The sequence below is a fragment of the Antennarius striatus genome, chromosome 2 (genome assembly GCF_040054535.1).
Source record: "Antennarius striatus isolate MH-2024 chromosome 2, ASM4005453v1, whole genome shotgun sequence".
NCBI lineage: Eukaryota > Metazoa > Chordata > Actinopteri > Lophiiformes > Antennariidae > Antennarius > Antennarius striatus.
In genome coordinates, this window is record NC_090777.1 from 26975356 (window position 1) to 27001708 (window position 26353).

The 26353-nt window shown below is 40.2% G+C and overlaps 2 protein-coding genes across 2 annotated transcripts; both read left to right on the forward strand.

Annotated features, from left to right (window-relative positions):
- bgnb (biglycan b) lies at positions 1–15812 on the forward strand. The gene is made up of 8 exons (XM_068331540.1): positions 1–251; positions 6881–7142; positions 9544–9656; positions 10252–10465; positions 10593–10703; positions 11762–11855; positions 12806–12944; positions 14364–15812. The coding sequence occupies exons 2-8, from the start codon at positions 6896–6898 to the stop codon at positions 14559–14561; spliced, it is 1116 nt and encodes a 371-aa protein (XP_068187641.1). The 5' UTR covers positions 1–251; positions 6881–6895; the 3' UTR covers positions 14562–15812.
- Positions 15813–17619: 1807 nt separating this feature from the next.
- Positions 17620–26065, forward strand: b4galt3 (UDP-Gal:betaGlcNAc beta 1,4- galactosyltransferase, polypeptide 3). Its single transcript, XM_068306414.1, has 8 exons — positions 17620–17776; positions 18276–18370; positions 18472–19020; positions 19112–19347; positions 19941–20131; positions 21167–21289; positions 22112–22216; positions 23169–26065. The coding sequence occupies exons 3-8, from the start codon at positions 18738–18740 to the stop codon at positions 23518–23520; spliced, it is 1290 nt and encodes a 429-aa protein (XP_068162515.1). The 5' UTR covers positions 17620–17776; positions 18276–18370; positions 18472–18737; the 3' UTR covers positions 23521–26065.
- Positions 26066–26353: the final 288 nt, after the last annotated feature.

Genomic DNA, 26353 nt, shown 5'->3' on the forward strand with positions numbered 1-26353 from the left:
TTCCTCGTTTTGGACTGAAACGAGGACGAGTGTTGCCCTGACACGGTTCGCAGTTAAACACGGTGCGGCGGAGGAGCTGCGGGTGGATGTCGGAGAGCCACGCAGAAATACCGCAATAATCCCTAAATGTGATGAACATATAGAGCAGCTTTATTCAAAGACTCCAGGATAATTGACGCAAAGAGGGAGAGTACATCCTTCATCCCATTATTTTTGGAATTTGGAATTAATATCTTGTTTCTATCCATAAGGTAGGGAAGATGTTTATTTTCATTATTATTATAAATGCCCCTCAGGTTTTTAAACATCCGATGGGGTAACTTCTTAAAATGTTTAATCTTGACTGATTTTAATCGAAAGAAAACATCCATAAAATATTAATTAAGTTCAATAATGATGCAGAAACTATTACATTGTGGATTGGTTAAAATGACAGTAAATTCCGTTTCTATTTTGCATTCTGATGAATTTTTGTTTCATTTACTTTCATTTACTTTAATGCTAATTTAATTTGTTGGTTGGAATGTCCTGTGCATATAGTTTCACCCATTTAACCAGTAAAAACTGTATGAACTTACTTTTCTCCCAAGATCAGTCTGCTAAGAACTTTCATCGAGCTGCTTTGTGCAACCTGTGGAGCATTTTGGCACAACGCTTGTGATGCTTTCATTTCCCTAAACAGCTTTTATCAGTGACGTCCACTAGATGGCGCAATGAGTCCCCAAGGACTGTCATCGTGAAGGAGATAATAACAAAAGAACACGCATCTTTATATTCACTTTAGCTTCAAATCAATGCACTTTTATGCTCTGGACTGGAAATGTAACGCATGCCATTTATAGAAAGTCTTTTTTATCCAACCCTTTAGGGAGAATAATTATAGTCAACTGTGCCAATGAAGTCCACCCCTCCTGGTACACGGGGCAGCTCTACCCTCAAACCCAGGCCCTGCATATACACAGAATATATAGTTTGAGATGTGGCCCAATATTTTTGCACACAGATTTTTATCTATTTATAGTTTTTTATTTCCTTCACCATGTTTTATTTTGTTACACAATATTCTGCAGTCAAACTCGTAGTACTACATACAGGGATTCTTTCTCCCCATCTGCTGCACTAGTTTGTCTTGTAATTACGATTTCATGTTCAGGATTTCCACATAACCCACCATGTATGGAACATTTTCACCAGTGTATTTTACTGAATTATCTAAGATGGAAAACCATCTGTTTCCTAACCGTCTAGCCTGCCTACTTATTAGCCTGACCACCATGCACCTGCTAGTGTGTCTGTCTGTCCACCTGTCTGTCTCGGCATCTGTATGAGGCATCACTAGTGTAAGTTCAAACTGAACTTTCTGTTGCAGCTTTTTTTAATCATGCAGAGGCATAAAGTTCTTTTTTCATTTATCAAACCAGTTTGTCACCAAACTAGCAGTAAATCTGAATTCAAGTTAACTTAATGTGTTTAAATTTATCTTTGAAGATTTTGTCCTCATCATGTTCTGACAGATTGTTACATTAGATTTTAAAAAGGCAGCATTCTTTCTTCATTCATCCATCAACGCGGCGCTGCCCACAGGCGTGGACCCTCGGATCAGTTTCCTCCATGCTGTTGACTGGTTCTGACATTTTTCATTGTTCTGTATTTCTCTGCTCTCAGTTCCTGTCTGGTCAGGCCTCCTCTCTTCAGTGTTGAGCAGCTTGCCACCACATCCAAGCTCAGTGGCAACAGAGAAGCTGCCAAAAAGTTCCTTTTTTAGGGATACAGTCACCAAATTACAGCCGCCGGAGCAGTTAACTCCACCCGAACACTCCTACCAGACCCGCCTAGTACCAGCTTCTACTGTCTGAAGGGCTCATGAATTTAGGTTTTGCATGAGTGTGTGTGTGTGTGTGTGTGTGTGTGTGTGTGTGTGTGTGTGTGTGTGTGTGTGTGTGTGTGTGTATTTGTCTGTGTCTTTGTATATAAAGGATAAGCAGTGTAAAGAAATAAGAGGTCAGCCAAATGAGCAGATAATTTGGGGGGGCGGGGGGGTGGACTTCTGATTGTGAGACTGAAAGAGATAGTTTACATGTATGTGTGTGTCCAAATGAGTGTTTGTTTGGCTTTTTGCTTAAATTTAAACAAACCAAAACACTTTTAAATGTGTATTTTTTTTTTAATGTGTCAGAGTTTAGATCTTGCATCCGGCTTATACGAACACGACGGGCTGAAAAACAAGATACAACTCGATAAATTTGCAACACAATACTAACACAAAAAATTTTTTTGGTGTTCTGTCCACGTTGCCATCACCTCAAGCTACCATGTGATATTAATCAGTGCTGAGTGTTGACGTGGCAGCAGCCGCTACACCAGCATGGTGGCGCCACTTGGCACATTTGGTTAGCTCTCTGCCCCACCTTAAGTCTGCTTACACAACTGCTGGAATGGTTTTTAAGAGCAGAGATGATGTGATTCTAAATACCAATAAAAAGGATAAAATGAGCAAGCATTTATGACTTGATTACTGTCATAAAACCTAATAGGTTCTGGAATCTCCAGCTTCAGTTGTTAGTGATGTTTCAAAAATTAGCTAATAGGTGTGAAAAGGTGGTACGAGGTCATGTGAGTCATGAGATAATAGGTTCGCGTCTCCAACTGGGCAGGAGACATAGGAAACCAAATGTTTTGTGTGCTGTACCTTGAGGAGATAATTAGTCTTGGAAACCCAGAGAGCATGTAGCTTAAACGTACTTGATGTTTGCTTTAGTTTGACAAGGACAAATGTAGCCTTATGGGAACCCTAGTCCCTTCAAAGATGGATTGTGCATATAGTAAATGTAAAGTAAATCTCAGACACCCGATGTGGGAAACTCAAACAACTGATAGACTTTTAGGGTGGATTGTTCACCAGATGGTACCCTCAGCAAAATTGCTGCGCTTTGTTATTAGCAGTCATCCATCTGTTCCTGAACCCGCTCTCATGTCTTCTCGGTTGCATTGTCTCCATTCTACTTCAACCTTTCACATCAGTGGTGAATGACTCAGATTCCCGGTGTCCATCTTCTGGTGTCTTTAGAGGTGTGTGTCTGTGTTACACCTACAGGACGTGAGCTGACACACCTTTCCTCTCTTCTCTTTAATTTTGATACTTGAACATCTAATTTTAAAATCATTGGCATCCTGCTACTGTGTCTTTTTCAGCTTTCATCTATCACACCCTTCCCTCCACCGCTGTCACACCACTCTTCTTGTTTCTTTGGTTTGTCTTGTTATCGACAAAGACGCAAAGCAAAATGAAAATATCTTCCGTTAATTCACTGTTGTATTGGATTGGAGGGCAGTTAAGGCAATAACAATTAGAATTGAAGTCTTAGATTTGTTTTTATCCAACACCGGATGTTTGGCTGTTAGGGGATTAGCTGCAGGGAGAGAGGAGGAATTCACATGTCCACACACCCAATAAAAGTGGCTGTTACAGCCAGAGAGGCTGCTTGATCGTGGGATGGAGTTTAGTCTTATCGTCATGTTTGTGTTTATAGCAGCTTTGCACGTCAGTCCTGGATGATGATAGACTGTTCTACATCCTGTCTCCCTTTTTTTTAATCGTCTATCATTCACCACACATCTGTGTACATGTTTCCAACCTCTATGTGTTAGAGTCTAACACATCTCTACAAATGACTGGAAAATCATTGGTTTGGAAAATGGCTCCACAGATTCTTACCAGGGTACCACATTGTTAGTTTTTTGTATCTACCTGTTATACCACCCATATATTGCAAAGCACAGACTGCAGAAATTTCAGATGTCTTTTATGCAAATTCCAGCTTTTTATGTGTTGCATATCATTGTGTGACGCTGCCTATGTGTGCCCTTGCTATATCCTTTTGACTGCATTCTTCTGGCCAAACCTAAGCCAATGGCATTTGTTTCTTTTCTGCAAAATGGTATAATTTGGCTTCTATTTTTATTGCAAAGAGCAGACTACAGGCCAGCTATTCATGGTCGAGGGCCAGGGCCACGTCATGCACAGGCTCTTTGTTTTAATGATTTATTTGTCCCTAAATAATCCTTTTATTTCTTTGAATAGAAAAAAAAATAGTCTGTAATTGCAGCAGGTTGCATAAATATCTTTAACGGGTTGATAATGGATCATTTTCTCACGCACAAGTCAAAACTCATTCCATTCACATAGCCCGGTTTGGTAAGTGAAGTATAAGGAAGAGTGAGTAAGAACTAAATTGGTGTTTTCTTAATTCATCACCAAAGGTATGTCCCACATTCTTCCTTCTGGAGAGCTTTTGTTAAGATTATGCTTTTATGATCTAAAATATCAGTTTTGCTTTAGAGCGCTTTTTTTTTTCATGAATGGAATGAGAAGCATTTCCTAAACAATAAAAAGCCCTTGAAACCCCGCTTTCAAACCATGTTATTACAGTCAACCTTTTTAAGCCGTTCAAAGTTGCTGAATTTGATTTTGTTCAGTCAGCATAAGCATTCTCAAAAATATCAACCTTAAGTGAAAGAAGTAAGTACAGTACAGGGGGGGGGGATCAAGCATGCATTTGAGTGGTCTCACGTGTTGTTGAACCAGCTTGAGACCAGTGAGAAACTGAGCCAAAAAATGAAGCTTCATGGTGGGATTTGTCCAAGATAGACAAATGAATGAAGTTAAAATCTGTGAAGATAAATCTGTGAAGATTTGGCCTGTGGTGGGAAGATGAACAGTTCACACATAAAAAACCCCCAGAGAGAACAAACTAGATGAACAGAGAAGATATTATCAAACAGCAGCTGCAAAATGAGGATGTGTTGATGTGATATTAAATAGAAATCTCCAGCAGACGAGAACTGATGATCTTTCAAATGACATGCCCAGACAATGATAGCGTGAAATTAAATGTGCATGAGAGGTGTGACTGACAGGATACTATGACTAAAAGGCTGGCTGGATTATATAAAGGAACAGTCAGCCTGACTGAACTTTCTCTAGAACTTCATTAAATGTAATGCATTATAAATAAAGTGCAAAATATCCCCACACGAATCTCCAAATCCTCATCTCATTCACTCTTCAACATTTAATGGAACTAAGTGATCTGTATGGTTTTTTTTTGTCCTCTCATATGTTGTCTCTGGCATTTCAAGAAGGCTAGTTTTTATCCCAACAACATTTAAGTAAAACTTAGTAGAGACGTGTCCTGGGTAAGGGCGAAGAGGTGATTACATGAGGAGGATCCACATGAAGGTGCGGATGTGGAAAATCTTTTGCAACTGTGGCAACTGTTGCGTCGGGATCCCTCGACTTCCCTGGAAAAATCAGTTGCACGCTAACCATTGGTGTCCAGACGTGCAATTGCAGGATTATGAAGCTGGGGGATCAAAGAAGGACTTGCACACGACAAGTTTAGAGATTATAGGGTTTTAGGTCACCCAAGGGTCCTTTGTTGGCTTTACTTCATAGGATTAGCTTCAAGGGTCACGGTTTCCTGCTGTAAGGATCAATTGGCCAGCTAGTAAATTGTTTTTCCTGGAGAACAGATTTAAGGGTGAATGTGGGGTGTGTCTATGCTGAAGTGTTAGTTACATCAGTGCAGACTGGATAAGTGAAGGAAACAAACAGACACACACATGTTGAAGTGTCTGGTGACCTCAATTAACAGTGTGTGTGTGTGTGTGTGTGTGTGTGTGTGTGTGTGTGTGTGTGTGTGTGTGTGTGTGTGTGTGTGTGTGTGTGTGTGTGTGTGTGTGTGTGTGTGTGTGTGTATGTGTGTGTGTGTGTGTGTGTGTGTGTGCGGCCAGCTATGACATCATGGAGTTTATGTTTCATGACACGCGTACACACTCACACATGAATATGCACACCCAGTTTCTCCCTCAAAATGAATAGGGCCTTTGTTTTGACTGAAAGCGCTGCAGTGTCACTGTTGATGGAGTAAGGTTTTCCATCGATGAGCCGATGTCCTCTAGACCGTCTGATTGGCCGGTGAGAAGAAACTCGCTCTGCTGGGAATGGGACCACAGGAAGCAGACAGGGATATTTTGCCAGTGTGCTTCATGTAACATCCATTTCCATGTGGAATCTCATGGGGAATGAGTCCAGTTCACCTCAGCAGCCTCCTGGTTCACTTGTGAGGTGCGGCATAAAAGGCTGGTGCTTTATAATTAAGGAGAAGCAGACCATTTCAAAATATTTCTATGCCCATTTATGACTGACATCACATTACCCAAAGGTATGAATTTAAACACATCTCTGGATTAACCTGTTGGGGAGGCGCACACACACACACACACACACACACACACACACACACACACACACACACACACACACACACACACACACACACACACACACACACACACACACACACACACTCACACACACACACACACACACACACACACACACACACACACACACATGACATGTAAGCACAGTCTGTGTCCCACGTGTTTCCATTAAACACTGTAACACTGTGCATGCAGCAAATTATACATGCCAGCAACATTATTTGACCTCATGCAGTGATCTTTTTTTTTCCGTGTATCTCTCAGTGGGTGAAAATTTGGATTAAACTTCCATGAAGTCTCGGCTATTGACCAAATAAGGAGAATAAAATGAAAAAGCTAATAAACTGGTTTCAACACAATCAGTAATGAAGGACAATGCTATATTTACTGTTGCATTTTGAATTTTTATAATACATTCTCAGTTAAATGTGCTGTCAAATATACCTTGAAGTGTATAGAAAACATCCTTTAACTTGTGAGTGTGGGATTTATCCTGGGGCTTATGCATTAGAATGCATTAATTTTAGCTTGTATCTAATAAACCACTTAAACATTAAAACTGTCGCTAATCTTTTTCGTACTTGTGTGTCTGCAGGTGTGTGAGTTAAAGATGCTGCCACATTACTCCCTCCTCCTGTTGCTATGCGTCGTCCGGCTGCACTCCCCTTCCTCGGCCCTGCCCTTTGAACAGAGAGGCTTCTGGGATTTTGCCATGGACAGTATGGACAGCGGCGGGATGATGATGATGATGAGAGACGAAGAAGGCTCGGGCGTGGATGAGTTCCAAACCCCTGACATGCCCACATGCCCCTTTGGTTGCCATTGCCAGCTCAGGGTCGTCCAGTGTTCTGACCTCGGTCAGTTAGAGTGAGAGTGTGTATGTGTGTGTGTGTGTGTGTGTGTGTGTGAGAGAGAGAGAGAGAGAGAGATGCCTGAGTTGTGTCGCTTTGTCATCATTTCTATGTTTGTGTGTTCCAAGAGGATCAGAAAGGAAAGCAAATGAGGGGATGAATGACAGAGTAGGTGAGCTTGACCCGTCTGAGTCTCGCATGACTCTCGATGATCTAAAGAACACTGCCTCCCTTTGGTGGATAATCTAAGAGGGGAGTTTCTTCCTCTGGGATAATGTTGGTGTATTTTGAAAAGAAAAAAACAACAACTTTATCTCCAAGGGACTTTGTGTCCCAGAGTTTGTGTGTAGATTCTAGGTAGAGAAAGAAGACAGATGTGGTTAGGGCAGAAAGAGATAAAAGACTGAAGCAAAACAAGAGAAAGTATGAAAAGAACGGGTGAGACAGAGGAAAAAGACCCTTTTAATGGGAGGAAATGAAAAATGTCAAATTGTCTCACTGTCGTTTAGAATCTCTTATTTTTGAGGCACATTGAAAGCGAAACCCTTAGGGTGATTCAGGGGAGGTGTTAAATGAAAATAAGGATGTTTGGATGACAAGTGGTCACAGAGTACCATGAAAAGAAAATAACATATAGTGATGTCAATAAATTCACAGTACATACATAATCTACCTTAAAGCACAATGTCTACGATATCATATGAGCACATAATGTACAGTAATCTTTCTCCTCCTACTGTTGTGCCTGAATTCCTTTGAGTGTATTTATAGGCCTGAGGAAACGGCATTCAGTCATATTTGTGTGTAAAAAGAATCTTAACTGCCTAAAAAAAACCCCCTAACTCTAATAACCCGTCTATCTTTAGACATAATCGAGTCGTCATTATAAAAGCTCTGTATATTTACTGTCCCTGTTCTTTCTGCAGTGGGTAAATGTGGAAGCATATAATTTTTGAGATGTCAAGTGCTTATTTGGAGCAGATGTATTTTGGCAGTGGCGTCTGTCTCCTCTTGCATCCCATGAAGTTGTTGCGTGTTTGTGTTGAGGGGTGCTGGGGTTGCAGAGGGTGCTAGTTTTGTCAGTTTGTGGTGAGAGCCCTGAGATTTGTGACAGATAGCGGTGAGACGCTGCGGTTTGGGGTTTTGAGGGTTAAGAGATTCACTTAATCAAGGTGTCAGGAGAAAGTGTTTTTTTTTGTGTGTGTCTGTTTATTGTGTCTGTTGGTTTTAAAGTAGACATACAAATTTGAAGGTTTCCAGCTGCCAGGGTGCATGGACTGAAAGGTGAGGGTGAATATTTCCCACCACTTGAATCAGTAAGTGTCGCATATTCCTTCATTACCTTTGAGAATAGTGTATATATAATTTTTGACCTGAAATGTTTGCTTAAGTTTTTGGTTCACTACTTGAAATCCACTTTGCGACCATCCCACAATAGGAAATCGAATCTTAAAAGTTGCTCCTCAGATCTATCGGCGTGGTGCGGACATGGAGGGAGCTGACCTTGTGTGGAGACATGGAGGGTGTGGCGCAGCACAGCCAAAGCCATATATCTAAACTTAACTCGAGATGGACAGCTCTGGGTAGAGCCCTGTGGGTTAGATGTGGTTGGTGGCGAACTGAATCCCAGTGGGACAGCTGGCGCTCTCTCCAGGAGTCTGGTTGCATCATGGTGGTGGTACCAATGAGGTCAGCCCATCTTACCGTGGCCTGTCTGTGCCACAGAGAATCACCACATCAGATACACTCATCCACGTGGCTGTGTGATGTGTTCCCATAAATGATCACCGGTTGTTGTGTTTGTGTGTGAGTAATATTTCCAGAGAGATCCGTGGATGAATGATTCAGGTGTCCACGCCTGTCAGTAACCCTGACCATAGCAGAGTTTGGTGGTCATGCTTGTTATTTATGGTGTTTACTGTAAACTCACACTCTTTCCCAACTACTTAGCAAATGTTTCTGTCGCAACGAAGCCAAATTACAGACACATATTTTCCTCACAGTAGGATAACTTCCCAGCGTGCTCATTAAGATCCAATTGGTGCAAGAATATCTGGTTGTGTATGCATGTCTGTCAGTGACAAAGCACTAATGTTACTTATGTGCTCCTTTAATGTCTCTTAGTGACCTCCATGGTTGTGTCTATGTCCACCTCTCATCAAAATAATAGACCAGGAGACCCAAAGTGCTCATTTAAATTTGTGTAGGAGTGTGATTGGGTGGATTTGTGGGCCTAATGGAGGTTTTAAAACACAGTCATTTATTTTCCAAGGTCTGTCTATGTCTAAGATATCTTAATAGTGTGCTCATTCAAAACAAACTGGTTTTCATGGTGTTTCACAGTCGTCTGTTAAAGCGTTTAATGGAGTGTGATTCCCCTCTATGTTTTTACTGGTCTTATCCACAGGTCTGACTGAGGTGCCAAAGAATATTCCTCAGGACACCAAATTTCTGGACTTGCAGAATAATCGCATCATGGAGCTGAAAGAGGATGACTTCAAGGGCCTTACTCATTTATACGTAAGAGACACGCTCTAGTCGCATTCACAATGCCCCTTTCTTTCATTATTAGATGAAAAACTCCAAAGGATGTGTAACCAACTCAGTTGGGCTTATATTGGCTTCAGTCGTGTGTAATGTCAGTGTGATCCTCCGAGATTTAGAGGTTCATTTCCTTTCTTTTTTAGCCTCCCCCGCTCTTTGCTTTGAGAGCTCTAATTGTATTAAATTTTAGACCAAAAGCCAAATGGCAGTTTAACAGTGTTGTACTCACTCCCGACCCACATTTAAGAGCTCTGACCAAGAGCAATATTACAGCTGGCAGCATAGAAAACTCCACACATAACATTATACAATAACATCTTTATTAAGGTCTGTTTAAATAACCTCACACCTGTAGTCATCTGCCAGCAAACACAGGTGGAGAGATAGCCCGCTGGATAATAGACGACCATCAACTGCTGCTGGATCTATTTATTTAACACATTCATTAGGGGCATGCTATTACAAGCTATTATGACTTCTTTTTTTTCTTCTTTTCATTCTGGCTACTACCATTTTTTTCACACCAATACAGTGGGTGTTGAATTTGCTTCTTCTTTTTTTTTTTCCCCAGGGTCTGTCTCTGAGGAATAACCATATTTCTAAAGTCCATTCGAGAACATTCGTGCCCCTGAAGCACATGCAGAAGTTGTACTTCTCCAAAAATCTTCTGACCACTATTCCAAAGAACTTACCCGCCTCTCTGATTGAGCTGAGGATCCACGAGAACCGCATCAAGAAGGTGGCAGCTGGAGCGTTCACAGGACTGGGCAGCATGAACTGCATAGGTCAGAAATGCTGAAAATTTAAGCTATATTTGGTTGTGCTCAACAGTTTCTTTGCCACTTTGGCATTGGCTTGTGAAGATTAAACTGTATTTTATTTCATGCCCCAAATATTCTCTTCATGTGGTAGAAATGGGAGCAAACCCCATCCATAACAGCGGGTTTGAGCCTGGAGCCTTCAAGGGACTGAAACTCAATTACCTGCGTATTTCAGAGGCCAAACTGACTGGAGTGCCAAAAGGTAACAACTATTCTCTGTGGTTATATCTACTATGGTGACACCATACAATTTGATGCTGTTTTAGGCAATGGAGTTCACTTTGTTGCAAAGATTGATCCCACATTTATTTATGTAGGCTAAATGTGAAGCCAGCAGCGCACTGCCTCAGGACATGCAGTGAAGCAGCTGTGTCTGTGCAAAAGGGGGTGAAAAAAACCCACCAGAACCTCCAACGCATGCTATTTATCATACAATATCTCATTGGTTACATCCCACCCTAACCCAAGATTGGTACTTGGAAATTGCTTCTGAAAACTGAGTGCACCAGCAGAATAGTCACAAACTCTGCAGCTGTGAAGTGAAAGTGAAGCATCTCTAGTTTCTGTCATATTCACTTTGTAAAAGACGTGAAGCAAATAAAAATAAAATCGGGCTCCATTCTGTTACTATTCTGTTATTTCCAGTTATCTCTCATGCAACATTTATTTTACAACGAATAAATGTTTAAAAGCTGTACCGCTACCACTACAGCTTTTAAAATAAGCTATTTTCATACTATTGCTACTACTACTATTAATACTACTACCGTTACTTGAACTACACCTAAGCATCTAAAGATCAGCTCCAGCTGTCAGTGATGGGGGTGATAGGTGTTGGTTTTATGATGACAAGGACAGAATACTCTCCTTAGGTGAACCTTTTCCCTCTAACAAGGCTCAATGTGGTCGCCGTGGGAGACCACAGACGTCATTGGATGCAGCCTCTGCATTGAGACACAGTCGTACATTCTTTGTGAAACTGCATAGTATCATCTTTGCATTTGAGTTTTGTATACATAACATGCATGCATACATAAATTTAATTATTTTCGATCGCTGGACTTTACTAGGGGAGTTGTTACTTTTCCGATATTTATGCTACACTAATCTAATTGTCTATTCTAACTGAGGAAGTAATTCCACTCATGTAATAAAATTCCTTTCACATCCTTTAATAAGACTCACTATGGAAAGAAAGGGATAAGTGGTATAGAACAGAAAAAGTTGATCATTCCCTAAAGTGGAGTCTATGTCTCCCAGATCTCCCAGACAGTCTCCATGAGCTTCATCTGGATCACAACGAGATCCAGGCCATAGAACTGGAGGACCTGAGCCGCTACAAAAACCTGTACAGGTACGTTATCGCTTCCACTTGAGTTTGGTCTTCAACTTTATCCCCTGTTGTGGATTGGTTGTCATGGTTATGCTGAGGAATGATGACAAAAAAATCCTCTTAACCTTTAACTGGAGTCTACAGGTGGACGGAGAGGAGGTGGTGAGGTTGAAGGTGTGGCATGATGGATGTACAGTTGGAAAAATGTTGGAATTGAAGAGCGTTTGTGATGTTTAGTGAGCATAAGCTTGTTGTGTATTATGCCTGTGTTCATATGTATGCATAAGCTAGTTTAACAGGCTTTGCTCCATTTAATATAGAACATATTTCTGTTTCTTTCTCTGATTTCTTGCTGATGTTCTGCCTGAAGCCTCCACTGCTAACTGTACTAACCTTAAGAGCCATTGGAAATGACCGAACCCAGCTTGTGGGTATTATTCTAAGACTGTAATTACAGACTGGCACTTGCTGTTAGTTCACACTTGGTTTAAAAACAACTAAATAAGGAAAAAATTACTACTCAGTAAAAAGATGAACAAAGCAAAAGTAGCGACTGATGAGGAGGCTGTTGACCACAGGATATGACTGTCAGTGAGAAAAGCTTGGATTAGTGATTTCAAGCTATGCCTGTTATCTAAAATTTACCAGTACGAATTTTAATTTTCAAAAAAAATTGAATTGCCTTTTTCCCGGCACATCTATTCAATTCCAAAGGAAATGCACATTCTTTCTCTTATATGTCCTTTTCACACACATCACATCTCATTAGTTTTTTTTATAGTCACAAGAGAATGACCACTATCCCAGCCCTAACTGTCACCTGGTTTAATTTCCCTCTCTTGCAATGATACGTATCAGGGAATTTGCAGCTGCTCCAGCTCACACTGGTAACACATGGGTGCTAAATGTACCGTGCTGAAGCCTAACTTCTGTCTATTTCTGCTTTCTTGACTTGTGTGATGTTTTTCCAGGTTGGGACTTGGCTATAACCACATCCGTCACATAGAGAATGGCAGCATGTCCTTCCTCCCCAGACTGAGAGAGCTGCATCTGGACAACAACCGACTCACTCGCGTCCCCAAAGGCCTTCCAGATATGAAATACCTACAGGTGAGATGACAGTTGACATATTTAAACTGAACGTTTAGATTTGAGCCAAACCTAAATACCAGGCGTGTGTGAGACCTCAAGTGTATCACAGAAAAAAATCCCCATAACCAAGAAAAACAAAATTATTTTTGTGAAGATCTTATTGAACCATAATGCAGCTGTTTGATCAGATTACAGTGCATGGCAGCTCTAAACTGGGCATAAATATGCTGAAATTATGTATGAAGTTTTTTTTTGTGATGAAAGTGAAAGAAAAAGTGGGTCAAATGTAAAAACATGAACCATAATTTGGACTGTTTACGAGACCCTGGTTCAACTTGTTCTAACCAACTAAAGCAGGTTTACATAAACTTGTTTGTTTTGGTTAGAATAATCTCAAGTCTGTTTCCATGGACAGTGTGGTTTGTTTGAGCCGGTCTGGAAAATATCAATCGAATAAAGACATTACAGTGGAAAACCAAACCACCGTGATGAGTTCATTAGAAAAGGTACTCAGTGGTGGTCTATGAGGTCATTATGTTCATCAAGAAGTTTTTTCATTTCATCAATTTGTACTATTTCCTGTGGTATTGCTCCATTTCCTCAATAACAATAAGTTCTCCAAAGATTACATAACTAATTATGTATGAATGAATGAAAGACTCCACCTGTCTTTAAAGCAGAGCATGAATAAACCATTATTTGCAAACTCTGGTGGTCTTTTGTGGTCTGATAGAAACTGAATGGAGTACAGGATTCTGATCCCATTCTAGAGCCATTCTAGCACTATTACAAAATCTGTCTCCTAACAACATTAAATCCATCTGCTGATGTTCCGAATTCCTTGTTAGAATTCCTTCCATCATTTAGAAACAGTGGTAGTGTGTATGCATCGGTGTAGGAATTTTCTCTGCTTAATGTTTGAAAAGCTCTTAAAACGGCCTTGTTCGTTTTTTCTCTGTCTACTTTAGCGATGTGTCTACTTTAGCGATGTGACAGCGATATTTGCCTCTTTTTCATTTAATCTCAACCAGTTAGGCATTATTTAAAATTCCACTCATACACTAATAACATTTACAATCAGTGGATTCAGTCTCCAAACGTGATGATATGTCAGCAATAAAATGGCGCGAACTTTGCTCAAAATTGATTTCCACATGTGACTTGTGATGATGTGCTCATGATGTAGACTGGCAACCACCAAACCTGCTCAATACCTCTCTGTCTGCTTGACATCTGGTTTAGTCCTTATGGGTAGTTTGTAAAATGTCACTTTGAACAGGAGTCAGACCAGAAATAAAGCAGGATAATGCAACCTTTTCCTCCTTTGGTTAAAACCAAACACACCCAACAGGTGTGAAAACACTCTAACATGCACAAAGGTCGATTATTCCTAAGGATGCGCCACTTACCCTTGATTTTACTGACTCTGCTTTCTAGGTGGTGTACCTTCATTCCAACAACATCGACCAGGTGGGTGTGGATGACTTCTGCCCTCGTGGATTTGGAATGAAGAGAGCATTTTACAACGGCATCAGCCTTTTTGCTAACCCTGTCAAATACTGGGAGGTACAACCTGCTGCATTCCGCTGTGTCAGCAACCGACTGTCTATTCAGTTTGGCAACTACAAAAAGTAAAGAGAAGAGGGTACTGAGAGGAGGAGACAGAGAGGGGATAGGAGAAAGATACGAGGAGCAGATAATTTAAAGAATTTAAGAACATATAAATGAAAGGAAGAGGGTTTATATTTGACATTATTATTACTATTGTCTTTGAAAGAAGATGAATGATTAAAGAAAATAGATAAAACCTGATAAAACAGATTGAATAGTAAAAACAATCCAATCACAAAACTTGAAGGGAGAAGAAAGCAAAACACTTGGACTACTTTACTTAAGTTCATCACTTTTCTGAAAGAAAGGTTATAAAGGCTTTTCCAAACAAGAATGTTTTTGCCCCAAATCAATTATTTCTGAAATCTGGTGAAGCATTTCATTCCATAATTTTTATTCCATAATGCTAATTTTGATAGAAATTATTTTTTGTTTTATTTACATTTTTATTTGTTTTTTAACATTTTCAAGATTATGAGAAAAAAAGTAAAAAGCAATTCTTTACAGATTTTTATCTATACATAAGAGGGTGCTTTGTCTGACTTTTTTGTATTCTAATTTGGTTTATATGTCACATTTTCCTGGTCTGAAGTCATGTGACCCACGACACCACGATTGCATCATACTGTAAATGTAATGATAATAACACTTCCTGAATTGGTTTTACAGAGATATTAGCAATTGTACAAAAAGTAGAAAAATTATGAAAGTTAGCAAGTTTTAAAGCATCTTTTATGCTTCATGGCAGTTGATTGATTTACAAAGAAAAAGGTACATCTTTAAAAATCCATTATTAGTGCTTGATTTTATTTGTGAGGTAACTGAAATACCATTCTGTCTGTGTAAGGCATCTTTTCTATACCTTTACTAATACTATGCTCTCTGTATGATACTTTATTACAGTATTCCTTGAGGGGGACACTGAGGTAGTTGGGGGCTTGCCCAAGTATATAAACACACATCCCCTTTGCTTTGAGACGATGAAGGCAGTGTGTTTATATAGTGCTACAAAAGAAATAGTAGTGTTAATGCATTGTTTTGCACATTTTTCTGTTTTGCTTCATCCACTTAGGAGTTATTGGATGGTCATCCTCTTTACTTTGGTAGACCAATGTGGAACTTCTCTAGCCATGATTATTCTGTCCCATCTCTTTTCTGTAATCTGAAAATTTACTGCTGCATGTGAATAAAGACTTTTTTTAGCCTACATAACGCCAGAGATCAACTGATGCTCCTGTGTTTGAATGCTGTGTGAGAAATAAAGACAAAATATCATTTTGTGTAGAGAAATTCTGAGTCCACACTTTATCATTTTACATTTTGAGTGCTAACACATATGATAAGTTTACACAAACATTCACTGTATGACAAATACTGATCCTTTAGATAGTGTGGAACCATGTTAGGGCCTTTTAGTGGGAAAGGGACAGGCTGTCATCATATTTTAAAATATATTTTGAATTGAAATCAGTTCATTCTAATCTGAGATCATGAAAAATCAGTGTGAATCACATGACATGGATTCCAATCATTTCCGAGAATGTAAAGGAAAAATGAGGTCACAACTGTGTGACAGTTACTTATCTATAGACTCTGTTTTGTTAATGAATAGAATGAAACATGCAAAATATCTATTTCATATCTTATGATTTTTAGATGGGGCCTGATAATTATTTCCTGTATAGAATACAAGCGTTGGTTTGTCTTTCCTTCCCGTTTTATTCCTATTCTAGATTCCTTTTGTTAAGCCGTGAAATTTATCCATACAAATGTCATCCTCCATGACATCTTCAGCAATAACACACACACGCACACGCACACGCACACACACACACACACACACACACACACACACACACACACACACACACACACACACACACACACACACACACACACACACAATGATGAAGTACAATGATTGGTGAGACTACATATTTGTTGTCACATTCTCACCCCTTCAGCTCCCAGAAGTAAGTCGATCACCTGACAGGATTCATGGGCATCAACTGCCAATACCGAGTGCATAAATAAAGGACGATGTCTGTGTAGATTCTCAATTATCCAGGTCATGGTTATCCAAAGCAAAGCTGTTTAAATCCATCCACTGGACTCAACTTTCTTGATTTTTTTTGTATTGATTTAACAGCTTTTGTTATACATAAATAAAGGCCCACTTCATTTTACAAGAATGAAATGAAATTAAAACACCAACTATTGTCTCATCGTCAAGATGCAGACTATGGAATTATGTGGGTTTAAACCCATTTTTGATCATTATAAATTTCTGAAATTTTCCATGCTCATGTTAGGGGTCAGGGTCAGGGTTAAGGTTACAGGTCAACTTCTTTACTACTACCACCTGCACCACTACTACTACTCCACCCACCACCTAGAAATCAGATGTTAACCTACTTTGACAGTCCTCTGTGAAGAAATGAAACAAAATCAGCGTCCTGGGGCTTTGGATCATCAACAATTAAACATGGTGGTCACTTAGTGAGACTCTGGGGCCACTCTTGTTCCTGGAAACCTGCAGGATGTGGAGAGTAAAATAGATTACACCAAGAGTCAGGTAATCCTAGAATAAAACAATTTGCCCTGTCGTCACTGGACACTCGAGTAGGCAAGTGTTACATTTTTTAAAAACTGTTATGGTCAATAAAAGCAAGTTTTTTTTTAAGTCTAGGAAAATATAAAAATCCGTTGTGTTGAAATGGTAAAGTCATTCTGGGTCGTTTGTTTACTGTCGTCATAATGCTTTCCCAATAAACCAAACACATATTGAAGGGGTTGATAAATTATGCTTCTGTCTTATAATTCATGCAGCGTTTGATGTGGTGCCACGTTTACGCTTTCATCTCCTACTCATCAGTGTTTACAGGAGGATTTCTTTCTCATTTTTGAAACAGGCGCTCGGCGCGTCACCGCCGTGCGCCGCAGCCCGTCCGATTGAACCACACGGTCATGAAGACGCGGAGCGCGCCTGCCTGTGTTGACATTGGACGGCTGTGCGCCGATGCCGTTGCGTGTTAAAGCGTTCGCAGCGGCCCTTTTTTTTTTTTTTTTAACCAAACGCGGAGAGATTTCGAGAGATTATGAGGAGTAAGAGCGACCAGCATCAGACGAACACGGTTTTCAGATCTCTCCGTCCATCGCTTCTCCTCGGTGGCGGCGGCCCATCATCGGTTCTCCCAGGAAGCCGGGGGCTGTATTTGAAACGTCGCAGGGATGCGCTGGTGAGTCGGCAGGTGCTTGAGAGCTAATGTGGAGCAGGTACTGAATAAAATTAGATCATTTTAGAGAAATTCTGTTGGATTGGCAGATGATTTTTCTGATCTCGTCGGAATGATATCAGCGCCTGCACAGGATAGCGGATGCTGAGAGGATTGGCTAATCACCTCGGCTGAAGCCAATCCTAACAATAACCATGGCGCTTTCTGCTCTGCGCTCATCTATTTCTCTCTATAAATTATGATTTCTTCTATGTGATCACAGTGCATCTTTAAACTATTTAATATAGGAGGAAACTGTAATGTTGGATTATATTAATAGATCTGCAGCCATAAGTGTATCTTCCATACCCGCCCCTTATTAATCCGACTGCTGAAAATGAAGCTATTCTACACAGAGAAACAAGCATGGCATTTGTTTGCAGCTGCTTGTCAGTCCCAGACCACACTTGAGTTAACCTGCTGGTTTGCTGTTAGTTATTCAGATGTGTTTTTCCATTTCCAGAAAGCTTGATGACGAAAAGGAGGAAGAGGAGGAGAGAGGTTGAGTGAACCCTTTCTGGTCCAGGACAGGTTTTAGTTAGACCCTTGCAAATTCAGGTACCCAACATCTACATGCATTTCATGCAATATCAATAAAAACATAAATTATAACAACAAATAAAGCTGATTAATAATATGCGTTCTGCTTCCTTCCTCAGTGCATCTGTGGTCAGGAGGTGATGGCAGTGCTAACTGAGCTTCACCACCATTTCTAACTATTCCTTCGAAAGTACACCCCATCTCCTGCACACCTGAACCTTCTCCTCAGTGCCGTCTCCTCCCACTCCTCTCCTTCTGCCTCTCCTTTCTCATTTCCCTCCCCACAACCTCTGTATCCATCTGGAATCACCAACCCGCCTCTCATCCCTACTCCAAAAATTTCCCCCTGTAGAATTTCACCAAACCTCTCCAATCTTACTTTATTATGGCGTGCTGCGGACGCTCTCTGGATTCTCCGTGCACACTGATCTTGCTGGTGGGCTTCCAGTTTGCTTTTGTTCTCTATTTTTCACTTGGGGGCTTCAGAGGCCTGGTGTCTGTCCTGGTGCACACCACAGAGCCAGAGTTTGATTACTCTCGACCCCATGACGTCTACACCAACCTCAGTCATCTGGGAGTACCGCCTCCCCAGCCTCGCAACTCCGGCACTGGATCCCCCGCCACAGGACTGCCACTGAGAGACTGCCAGATCCCCTCCCCACTGCTGGGTGAGTCATTACATATGATTAGTTCTATGTACCACATCCATACTCTGCAGTCCAGACGATAGCGAGACATTACTGTAACACTTTCTTCCAGTTGGACCCGTCTCCGTCCATCTCTCCTCTCCTCTGTCTTTGGAGGAGATCAGACAAAGGAACCCCCTGGTGTTGCCAGGCGGACGCTACCGGCCGCCGGACTGTGAACCCCGCCACCACACAGCAATAGTGGTCCCCTACCGAAACCGGCAGACCCACCTCCGTGCACTCCTCTATCACCTCCATCCCTTCCTCCAAAGACAGCAGATCCACTACAGCATCTATATAGTACAGCAGGTCAGGCTGTGTGTGGATGTTATACTGGTGCAACACTGGCAAAATGGCAGCATTATGTAATACTTTTATTAATGGTGTAGGAGTATAAAACTGTTATAGTATATTACTGTAATATCAGAGTGAATAATAATTTATTATCAATATCATAATGTAATATTTGCATCTTTCCTTAGTGACCTCTTTATTTTATAATGTTTTTTTTGGTGTGGATGATTCACTGCAGCTGCTTTCCTTTGGGAAACATTGCCCCGAGATTAAAATCTGGGTGAATAAACCACAACCTGCTTGGCATCAGTCGATGTTACTGGCTGTATGTGACAAAACCTGTTTATTATTAAATGTATTTGTTGTTGGATACTTAAAGCAATATTATCCAAAACTAAAAACAGTTAAACAAGTAAATGTCTGTTGTTTATATCCTCTGGTTTCAATTCAGCTGAGCTGTAAACAAAATTCCTCAGAATCATCTTTTGTTCTGTTTTTGCTAAATGATGTCCTGATGTCAGTGAAAGCGTTGTTAACACATCTTTTATATGATTTTAAATGAATGCGAGCTGCGTGTTAATCCTGTTTTTTTTTCCGTTTTTTGTCAGTGGGGGAATGGAACTTTCAATCGAGCCAAGTTGCTGAACGTTGGCGTGCGGGAGGCCCTCAGAGATGAAGACTGGAGCTGCATCTTCCTGCATGACGTGGACCTGTTGCCTGAGAATGACCACAACACTTACACCTGCCACAAGCAGTTCCCCACACACCTGTCTGTGGCCATGGACAAGTTTAGATACAGGTAAAGGCATGGTGTGTATATGTGCATGGATGGAAGTCTATTTAGGCTTTGCTAGCATCAAGGGGTCTGAGATGCTCCTCTTTCTATGAAGCTGGGCTTGTACTGCAGTATTAGTCACTCCAGTCTGATGACTGAAAGATTTCTTGCTGCACCCATCTAAACTCACATAATGAATTAGTTTATGTTAGCTCAGTAAAGGAGACAGACAATGAGGTAACTGACTTTGAAAAGGAAATCATTATATTTATGATGCTGACAGTCAAATGATAAAATACTCCTTGGGGCCACAGTCGCTGAGCTTCAGCCACTGGCTTAGCTACATACATCCTGAAAGCCCCCATAATTTACCATCATTGCTGACGCCAATCCATTTACGTTGTGCTGTTTACGCTGTATAACTTTAATTCGGCTAGCTTCTGAACTAAATGACAGTTTGAGAGGCATTTTGCATCAAGTGATGCTACAAGAATCAAGCAGCCGTGAGAGTCAGCTGTCTTTCTTTAATGACACGGGCCGCATCCTGATCTTCATCATATCCGTACGGCGCTGATTTCAAGAATAACCGGATGACTGAGTGCTCCATTAACTTCTAAACTGCAAATGGCGTGTGGTTAAACCAGAAGTGAGCTAGACTGACTGGAAGTACTTGATTTATGCATGAATGTAGAAGGGTTGATCAGAAGTTCCTACATTCATTATTCATTAGAGATGACCTTCAGTTAAATGTTAAGCATAAGGGAACTATTTACAGAACACATTGTTATAGCAGTCAACGAATGAACCCAGTGAGGATGTGACATTTGATCCATAATAAAATGGTGAACTGGATGATTAATAACGGAAAAAAGAAATGCCATTAAAACACAAGCCTTTACTTTAAATATTGTTCCTTTTAAAAATCTCAGTTTGGTAAAAACTGTTTGTGAAGCAGTACTGTCGTTTATTTTGAGGCTGATTCTATATTAGGCACACGTCATTAAAGTATTTGCACTTAGACAATATTTTTCAAGATTTGTTGTGTTGTGACCCTCCCAGGCTTCCATACTCACAGTATTTTGGAGGGGTGTCTGCAGTGACCCCAGACCAGTATATGAAGATGAACGGCTTTCCTAACCAGTACTGGGGCTGGGGCGGAGAGGATGATGACATAGCTGCCAGGTGAGGAGGGTTAACTGAATGAGATGCATGCCGAGCTTCACCAATCTGAACTCTATGCATTCAACTCATCCTCTCTGCTTATTTTCTTCTCACTCATCTTTTTTTCATGTTTACAGTTTCATTACCACATTACGCATTTCTTTCTTTTTTTCCCTATTTGGTATGTCCTCACGCCATCTTTCATCTTCTTTTCACCCCCCCCCCCTCCCACTGCTGTGGCTTTGGCCGTTTGCCCCTTGAAGTGGGCTCAGTGAGTATGTTCGCATGGACCAGCTCGTAAATTTGGGCAGGGCTGTTTTCAGGCAGCTTTCAGGCTCGGTTCATTTCTGTGCCGTGATCACGTCTCTTCACTCTCTGGATCTTCTGAGATATGCAACTCTGTTTTGAAAGAGTCATTCTAGTTAAAATGAAATAACTTGCATTGATTACTATATGGAACAGAACTACAACACTACCTTGTTCATCTCATTGTGGACATTCACATTAGTTGCAACACTGATGGATTACTAGGGGGATACAGAAGAAACAGAGATGGAAGAATGGAACAACATGTTTTCCACCACCTGTAGTCCCTGAAAGTACGTTTGCCTCATATATCATCCACAATTGTTTTCTTTATTTTATTTCTGTTATGCCAATCCCTTAGAGTCTCTATGTCATCGGATTGAGTCCTGCTGTCACTTTGACTTATAGAAATAGCATAGAAAGTGTTAGACTTTGTTGATCTAATCTTATCCTCCCTGAGATCCAGTCTTCCAGTTTAATGCCTGTGAATGAGGATCTGCAGTGCGTGTTGACTCCTGTTGTGTGCTGCCCACCCAGAGTTCGCCTGTCTGGCATGAAGATCATGCGCCCCCCAGTGGCCATCGGACATTACAAGATGATCAAACATAAAGGAGACAGAGGCAATGAGCAAAACCCACGCAGGTATAGAAGGACACAAAACACACAAGCCTTGTGTTGATCTATTTTCTTCCTGAAGTAATTTGCATGAGTGTTTCAGACCTATGAGACAAACATTATTTATTGTGAATATAAAGCAGTTCAAAACTTAACATTCCAATTGCCAGGAGCAGGGATTAGAATAATGTTTTTTTTCTTACCACCGTTCATCCAGTACTTTTTTATCGCCAACCCTTCACATCAGGTTTTACAATAATTAGCTGTTGTTTATTTATTTTTTTGTTGGCATAATGTTTTGTGTTGCTGGCATCTTTCTCTATTCATTCTGCCAAGCCAATGTTTCCTACCGCTGCAGGCAGCACGCTCATTTGTTATAAAAGTTTTAAAAGGACAAAAGTGTTCTTTTTCCATAAAGTTTCTCAAAGATTTCGTTGATTTCTTCTGAATATGCTGTTACACCACAAGTTAACTCATCATGTCTCAAACATTATTAAGACTGACCTTGTTTCTTGTGTGAGGAGCAAGCAGTAACTTCTGAAGAGACATATTCATCATGGAAACTGTTAAGGGAATAATTTCTTGCGGCGACTCAGATGAGCTGATCAATACCAATCACACTGCCTGTCTGCTTAGTTTAGTGTAAAGTCTGGACAGAGCTAGCTGTGTGTCGTCCTACCACAAAAAATCCATTTGTCTTCACCTCTAGATATTATGCGTTCATGCTTTCTTAGCAAAAGTCAAAAATTAAATCCATAAATGAAAAGGTCATCCAGAGAGAGAGAGACAGAACAGCATGACTTCAATTATCACTTTTTATGCTCAGGTAACTGTTGTCTAGCCATTGCTTGGTTTTTAGCACACTCTCACAATGGTGGATGTAAATTAACACGTTTCTCATGATGCCAAATAGAACTTTTTATAGATCCCTAAATGTAAATCTGCCCACAAACCCGTGATTTTATATTCAACTTACTAGATTTGACCTGCTGAAAAGGACCAGACTCAACTGGCGTTCCGATGGCCTCAACTCGCTGACCTATGAGCTCCTTTCTAAAGAGCTGGAGCCTCTTTACACCAACCTCACAGTCAACATTGGAGAAGACCCTCGTCTGCCCCCAGGGAAAACACCCATCCGAATGAAGACACCGACTGCCGTCCAGCAACGTAACACCAGCAACTCTGAAGCCAAATTGGAGAATAGGCAAGAGAACAAAGTGTCTGTGGCAGCGAATTTGACTGCGATCAAGCCGATCGTTGAAAAGACGGCACCTGCTGAGGCAAACGCAGGGAATCAAACCACACAGGACAAAACAGGTGTGATGAAATAGGTTTAGTTGTATAGTAAAAGGCCTGCATCTCATCTGTAGCATAAAGTGGCTTCTAGCTTTGTTGCGATCAGACAGACAAGATGAAGATTTTAATCTGTTCTTTTGTCGGACATAAAGTACGCCAAGTTATTATGCTCAGTGTAAGTTAGGGTAAGTTTTACCATGGATCCAGTGAACCTCTTGGTTTATGGACTGTGTCATGTGACTGACACATGCCTGTGGTACAGATCATGACTAGTTTGGAGCCAGCAGAAAAAAATGATGAGGTACTCAATCAAATCCACATAAAGGTCCAAAGCAAATGAAACTAAACTTCACTCTTCTCCAGAATTTGCAACGTATCAGCAACTCACCTGCTGCCAGCAGACTTTGCAGCTCCGTCTAGTTTGCTCCTCCAAAATAAAAAAACCCACAAAACAAAAAAAAAACCTGCTGCTGCCAGTTCACCCCACTTCACAGTGGGCTTGTTTTTCTGTGCCTTCTCTCTTTTATGCTGATTTTATAGACCGGTGTAGTTGCTTTCAAACATTGACCCGGGGACAATTTTACCTCTCCTGTGTCCTGGAAAATGTTAGAAAGCAGGGAAGCTAAAACTGATCCTAGAGCAGAACAAGTGTTTTGTTCCAGGACTGCCATTTTTTAATCTGTGTGCATCGATGAAGCGCTGACCAACTCCATTGTTCTCAGACAATTCTAGAGTTTATATTTATATATATAGAGACTTCTTTATTTGTTTACTGGTTTGTTTTACTTGTCATTCCTTACAGTCTGGTGCCTCTCTTACTTTTATTTTATAGACAATCAAATCATATGAGAAGATAACTCTGTATTCAACCACATTACTAAGTATAGAAATGTTCTAATCTATCTACACTTGTCAGATAAACATAGACTTGGCATGATAGTTGTTGTCCAGTTTGACTATACTCTTGATACATGGTTAGATTTGTGCTTCTGATATTATCTGTGATTTTATTTTATTTTTCTTTAAGATCAGTCAGGTATTTTTTTTAAAAAAAGCAAATATTGCAGACAATATTGTAGGCATGTGACAACATGTCAGCCGGTTTCAGAATGGTCGCAGTCAGGATGAAGGACTGTGTATAGATCCAGGTCAACTTTTTACCCTAGACATTAGGCCTTTTACCCTAAGGCCTAATGTCTTCACAGAGGGGTTTTCAGTATATTATGAAAGACCCTGGTGCATCTAAAAGGTATGAAAGAGGTTTTGCCTTTGTTTTGTTCATTCATCTAGAATGAAACTTTTGTGTCATGAAAGATAGGAAAAAAGAAAGGAGATAAATTTAATCAAAAATTGCATAATTACATTCCTAATTAAGACCTGCATGTGAGTAACTTGTGTATCATCATCTCCACTGATTTAAAATTCAAATTTACCTTTGCTTTTCAAAGGTAATCAGCCCTTCATAGTTTTACTTTTTTTTTCTCATCTTAGTTCATCTTTTGTGTGGGGAGGGTTTAACGGTGAGCTTCATTTTTGAACAGGGATATGAATCAGCTCACTTGTAGAGTGTAAGGTTTCTGCTGCTATTTGTTTAGGGAAATTGTAAACTGTATGCTTATTTAAAACATATACTGTAACACTACTTTCCTGGTGTTGAATTGTGATTTAGCATACGATCAGGCAATGTATAACTTATGCTAATTTGAATGTATTTTAACGAATCAGACGGAGATAGATGACTACTGAAGTGTGTGCGTGTATGTGTGCGCGTGTGTGTGTGTGTGTGTGTGTGTGTGTGTGTGTGCATGCACCACTCTTCACTGTAGAGCAGATTATTATTTTCTTGTACCATATTTTCACATGTATTATGTTAACATTGTGCCTCATGAAATACTGTGTGCTCATACTATTTCAGGATTAGAAGACATACTGTACTTGTGAGTTATATGTGAGCGCCCTCTAGCGGCGCTGTCTGGCATCGTCCATTCAGGACAAGGAGGCTGAATGAAACTGCAGTGTTGTGACATGAATGTTAATCATTAATGTTGGCCATTCACAAGTCTCAGCCAATCAAATCTTCGCAGTGTTTTTTGTGGAGGCTTTTTTTTGTTGTTTTTGCCTGATTTTTTTTGCTTGTTAACTATTTGTAGTATCATGTGATACCAGTTTAAAGTCATGCAGCTCTGAATTTACTGGTTAATAGAACCAAAATTTATGTTGTTAAAGTTTTATGAATGAATTTAGTTTTATAGGAGGAATCTATGTCTATTTATAATCACTGTCCCCTTTTTCAAAGGCAGAATGCTGTAAACACAGAAACAAATTGATTGTCTGGACAAAGTATGCTGAACATAGCCAGGCCTCATTTCTCAGTGTTGCACTACGTGATAATTTAGTTGCATATCAATACATATTATATCCTCCGTTTATCTTATTGCCTGGGACAACTCCTGAATAGCAGGATGTGATGACACACTGAAAGCTTTCAAGGGTGTTATGTAATCTGAGCAGATTAATCAGCTAACTGTGTATTTACCTGAAGATTGTTCTATATTTAATAAATAGGCTAGTTTTTATAAAGGATGTTTTCGCATTAATATGGGAATAATACATACATACATACATACATATATATATGTATGTATGTATTTATTGAATGAAAATTGTGTAAACAACATTGAAACTTCTTAGTAAGCCGTTTTCATTTTAAAATGTCATGGGTTTGAGAAGATGGGATGCTTATGTAATCATGGCAAATGAGACTTAACTAATGCATCTCTTATAATAATGGGCAGTGATATCTGTAACATGCAAAGACACCTGTAGTCATCTTATTTTGCCTTTTTTACTGAACTTGTCTTGAAAATG

Excerpts from the sequence above, each read along its gene's own strand:
- bgnb (XM_068331540.1), top strand. The coding sequence starts at position 6,896 with ATGCTGCCACATTACTCCCTCCTCCTGTTGCTATGCGTCGTCCGGCTG. Across the intron at positions 7,143-9,543 it reads CGTCCAGTGTTCTGACCTCG|GTCTGACTGAGGTGCCAAAG; the intron begins GTCAGTTAGAGT and ends TCTTATCCACAG. Across the intron at positions 10,704-11,761 it reads ACTGACTGGAGTGCCAAAAG|ATCTCCCAGACAGTCTCCAT; the intron begins GTAACAACTATT and ends TATGTCTCCCAG.
- b4galt3 (XM_068306414.1), top strand. The coding sequence starts at position 18,738 with ATGGCGTGCTGCGGACGCTCTCTGGATTCTCCGTGCACACTGATCTTG. Across the intron at positions 19,348-19,940 it reads GCATCTATATAGTACAGCAG|TGGGGGAATGGAACTTTCAA; the intron begins GTCAGGCTGTGT and ends GTTTTTTGTCAG. Across the intron at positions 20,132-21,166 it reads ATGGACAAGTTTAGATACAG|GCTTCCATACTCACAGTATT; the intron begins GTAAAGGCATGG and ends TGACCCTCCCAG.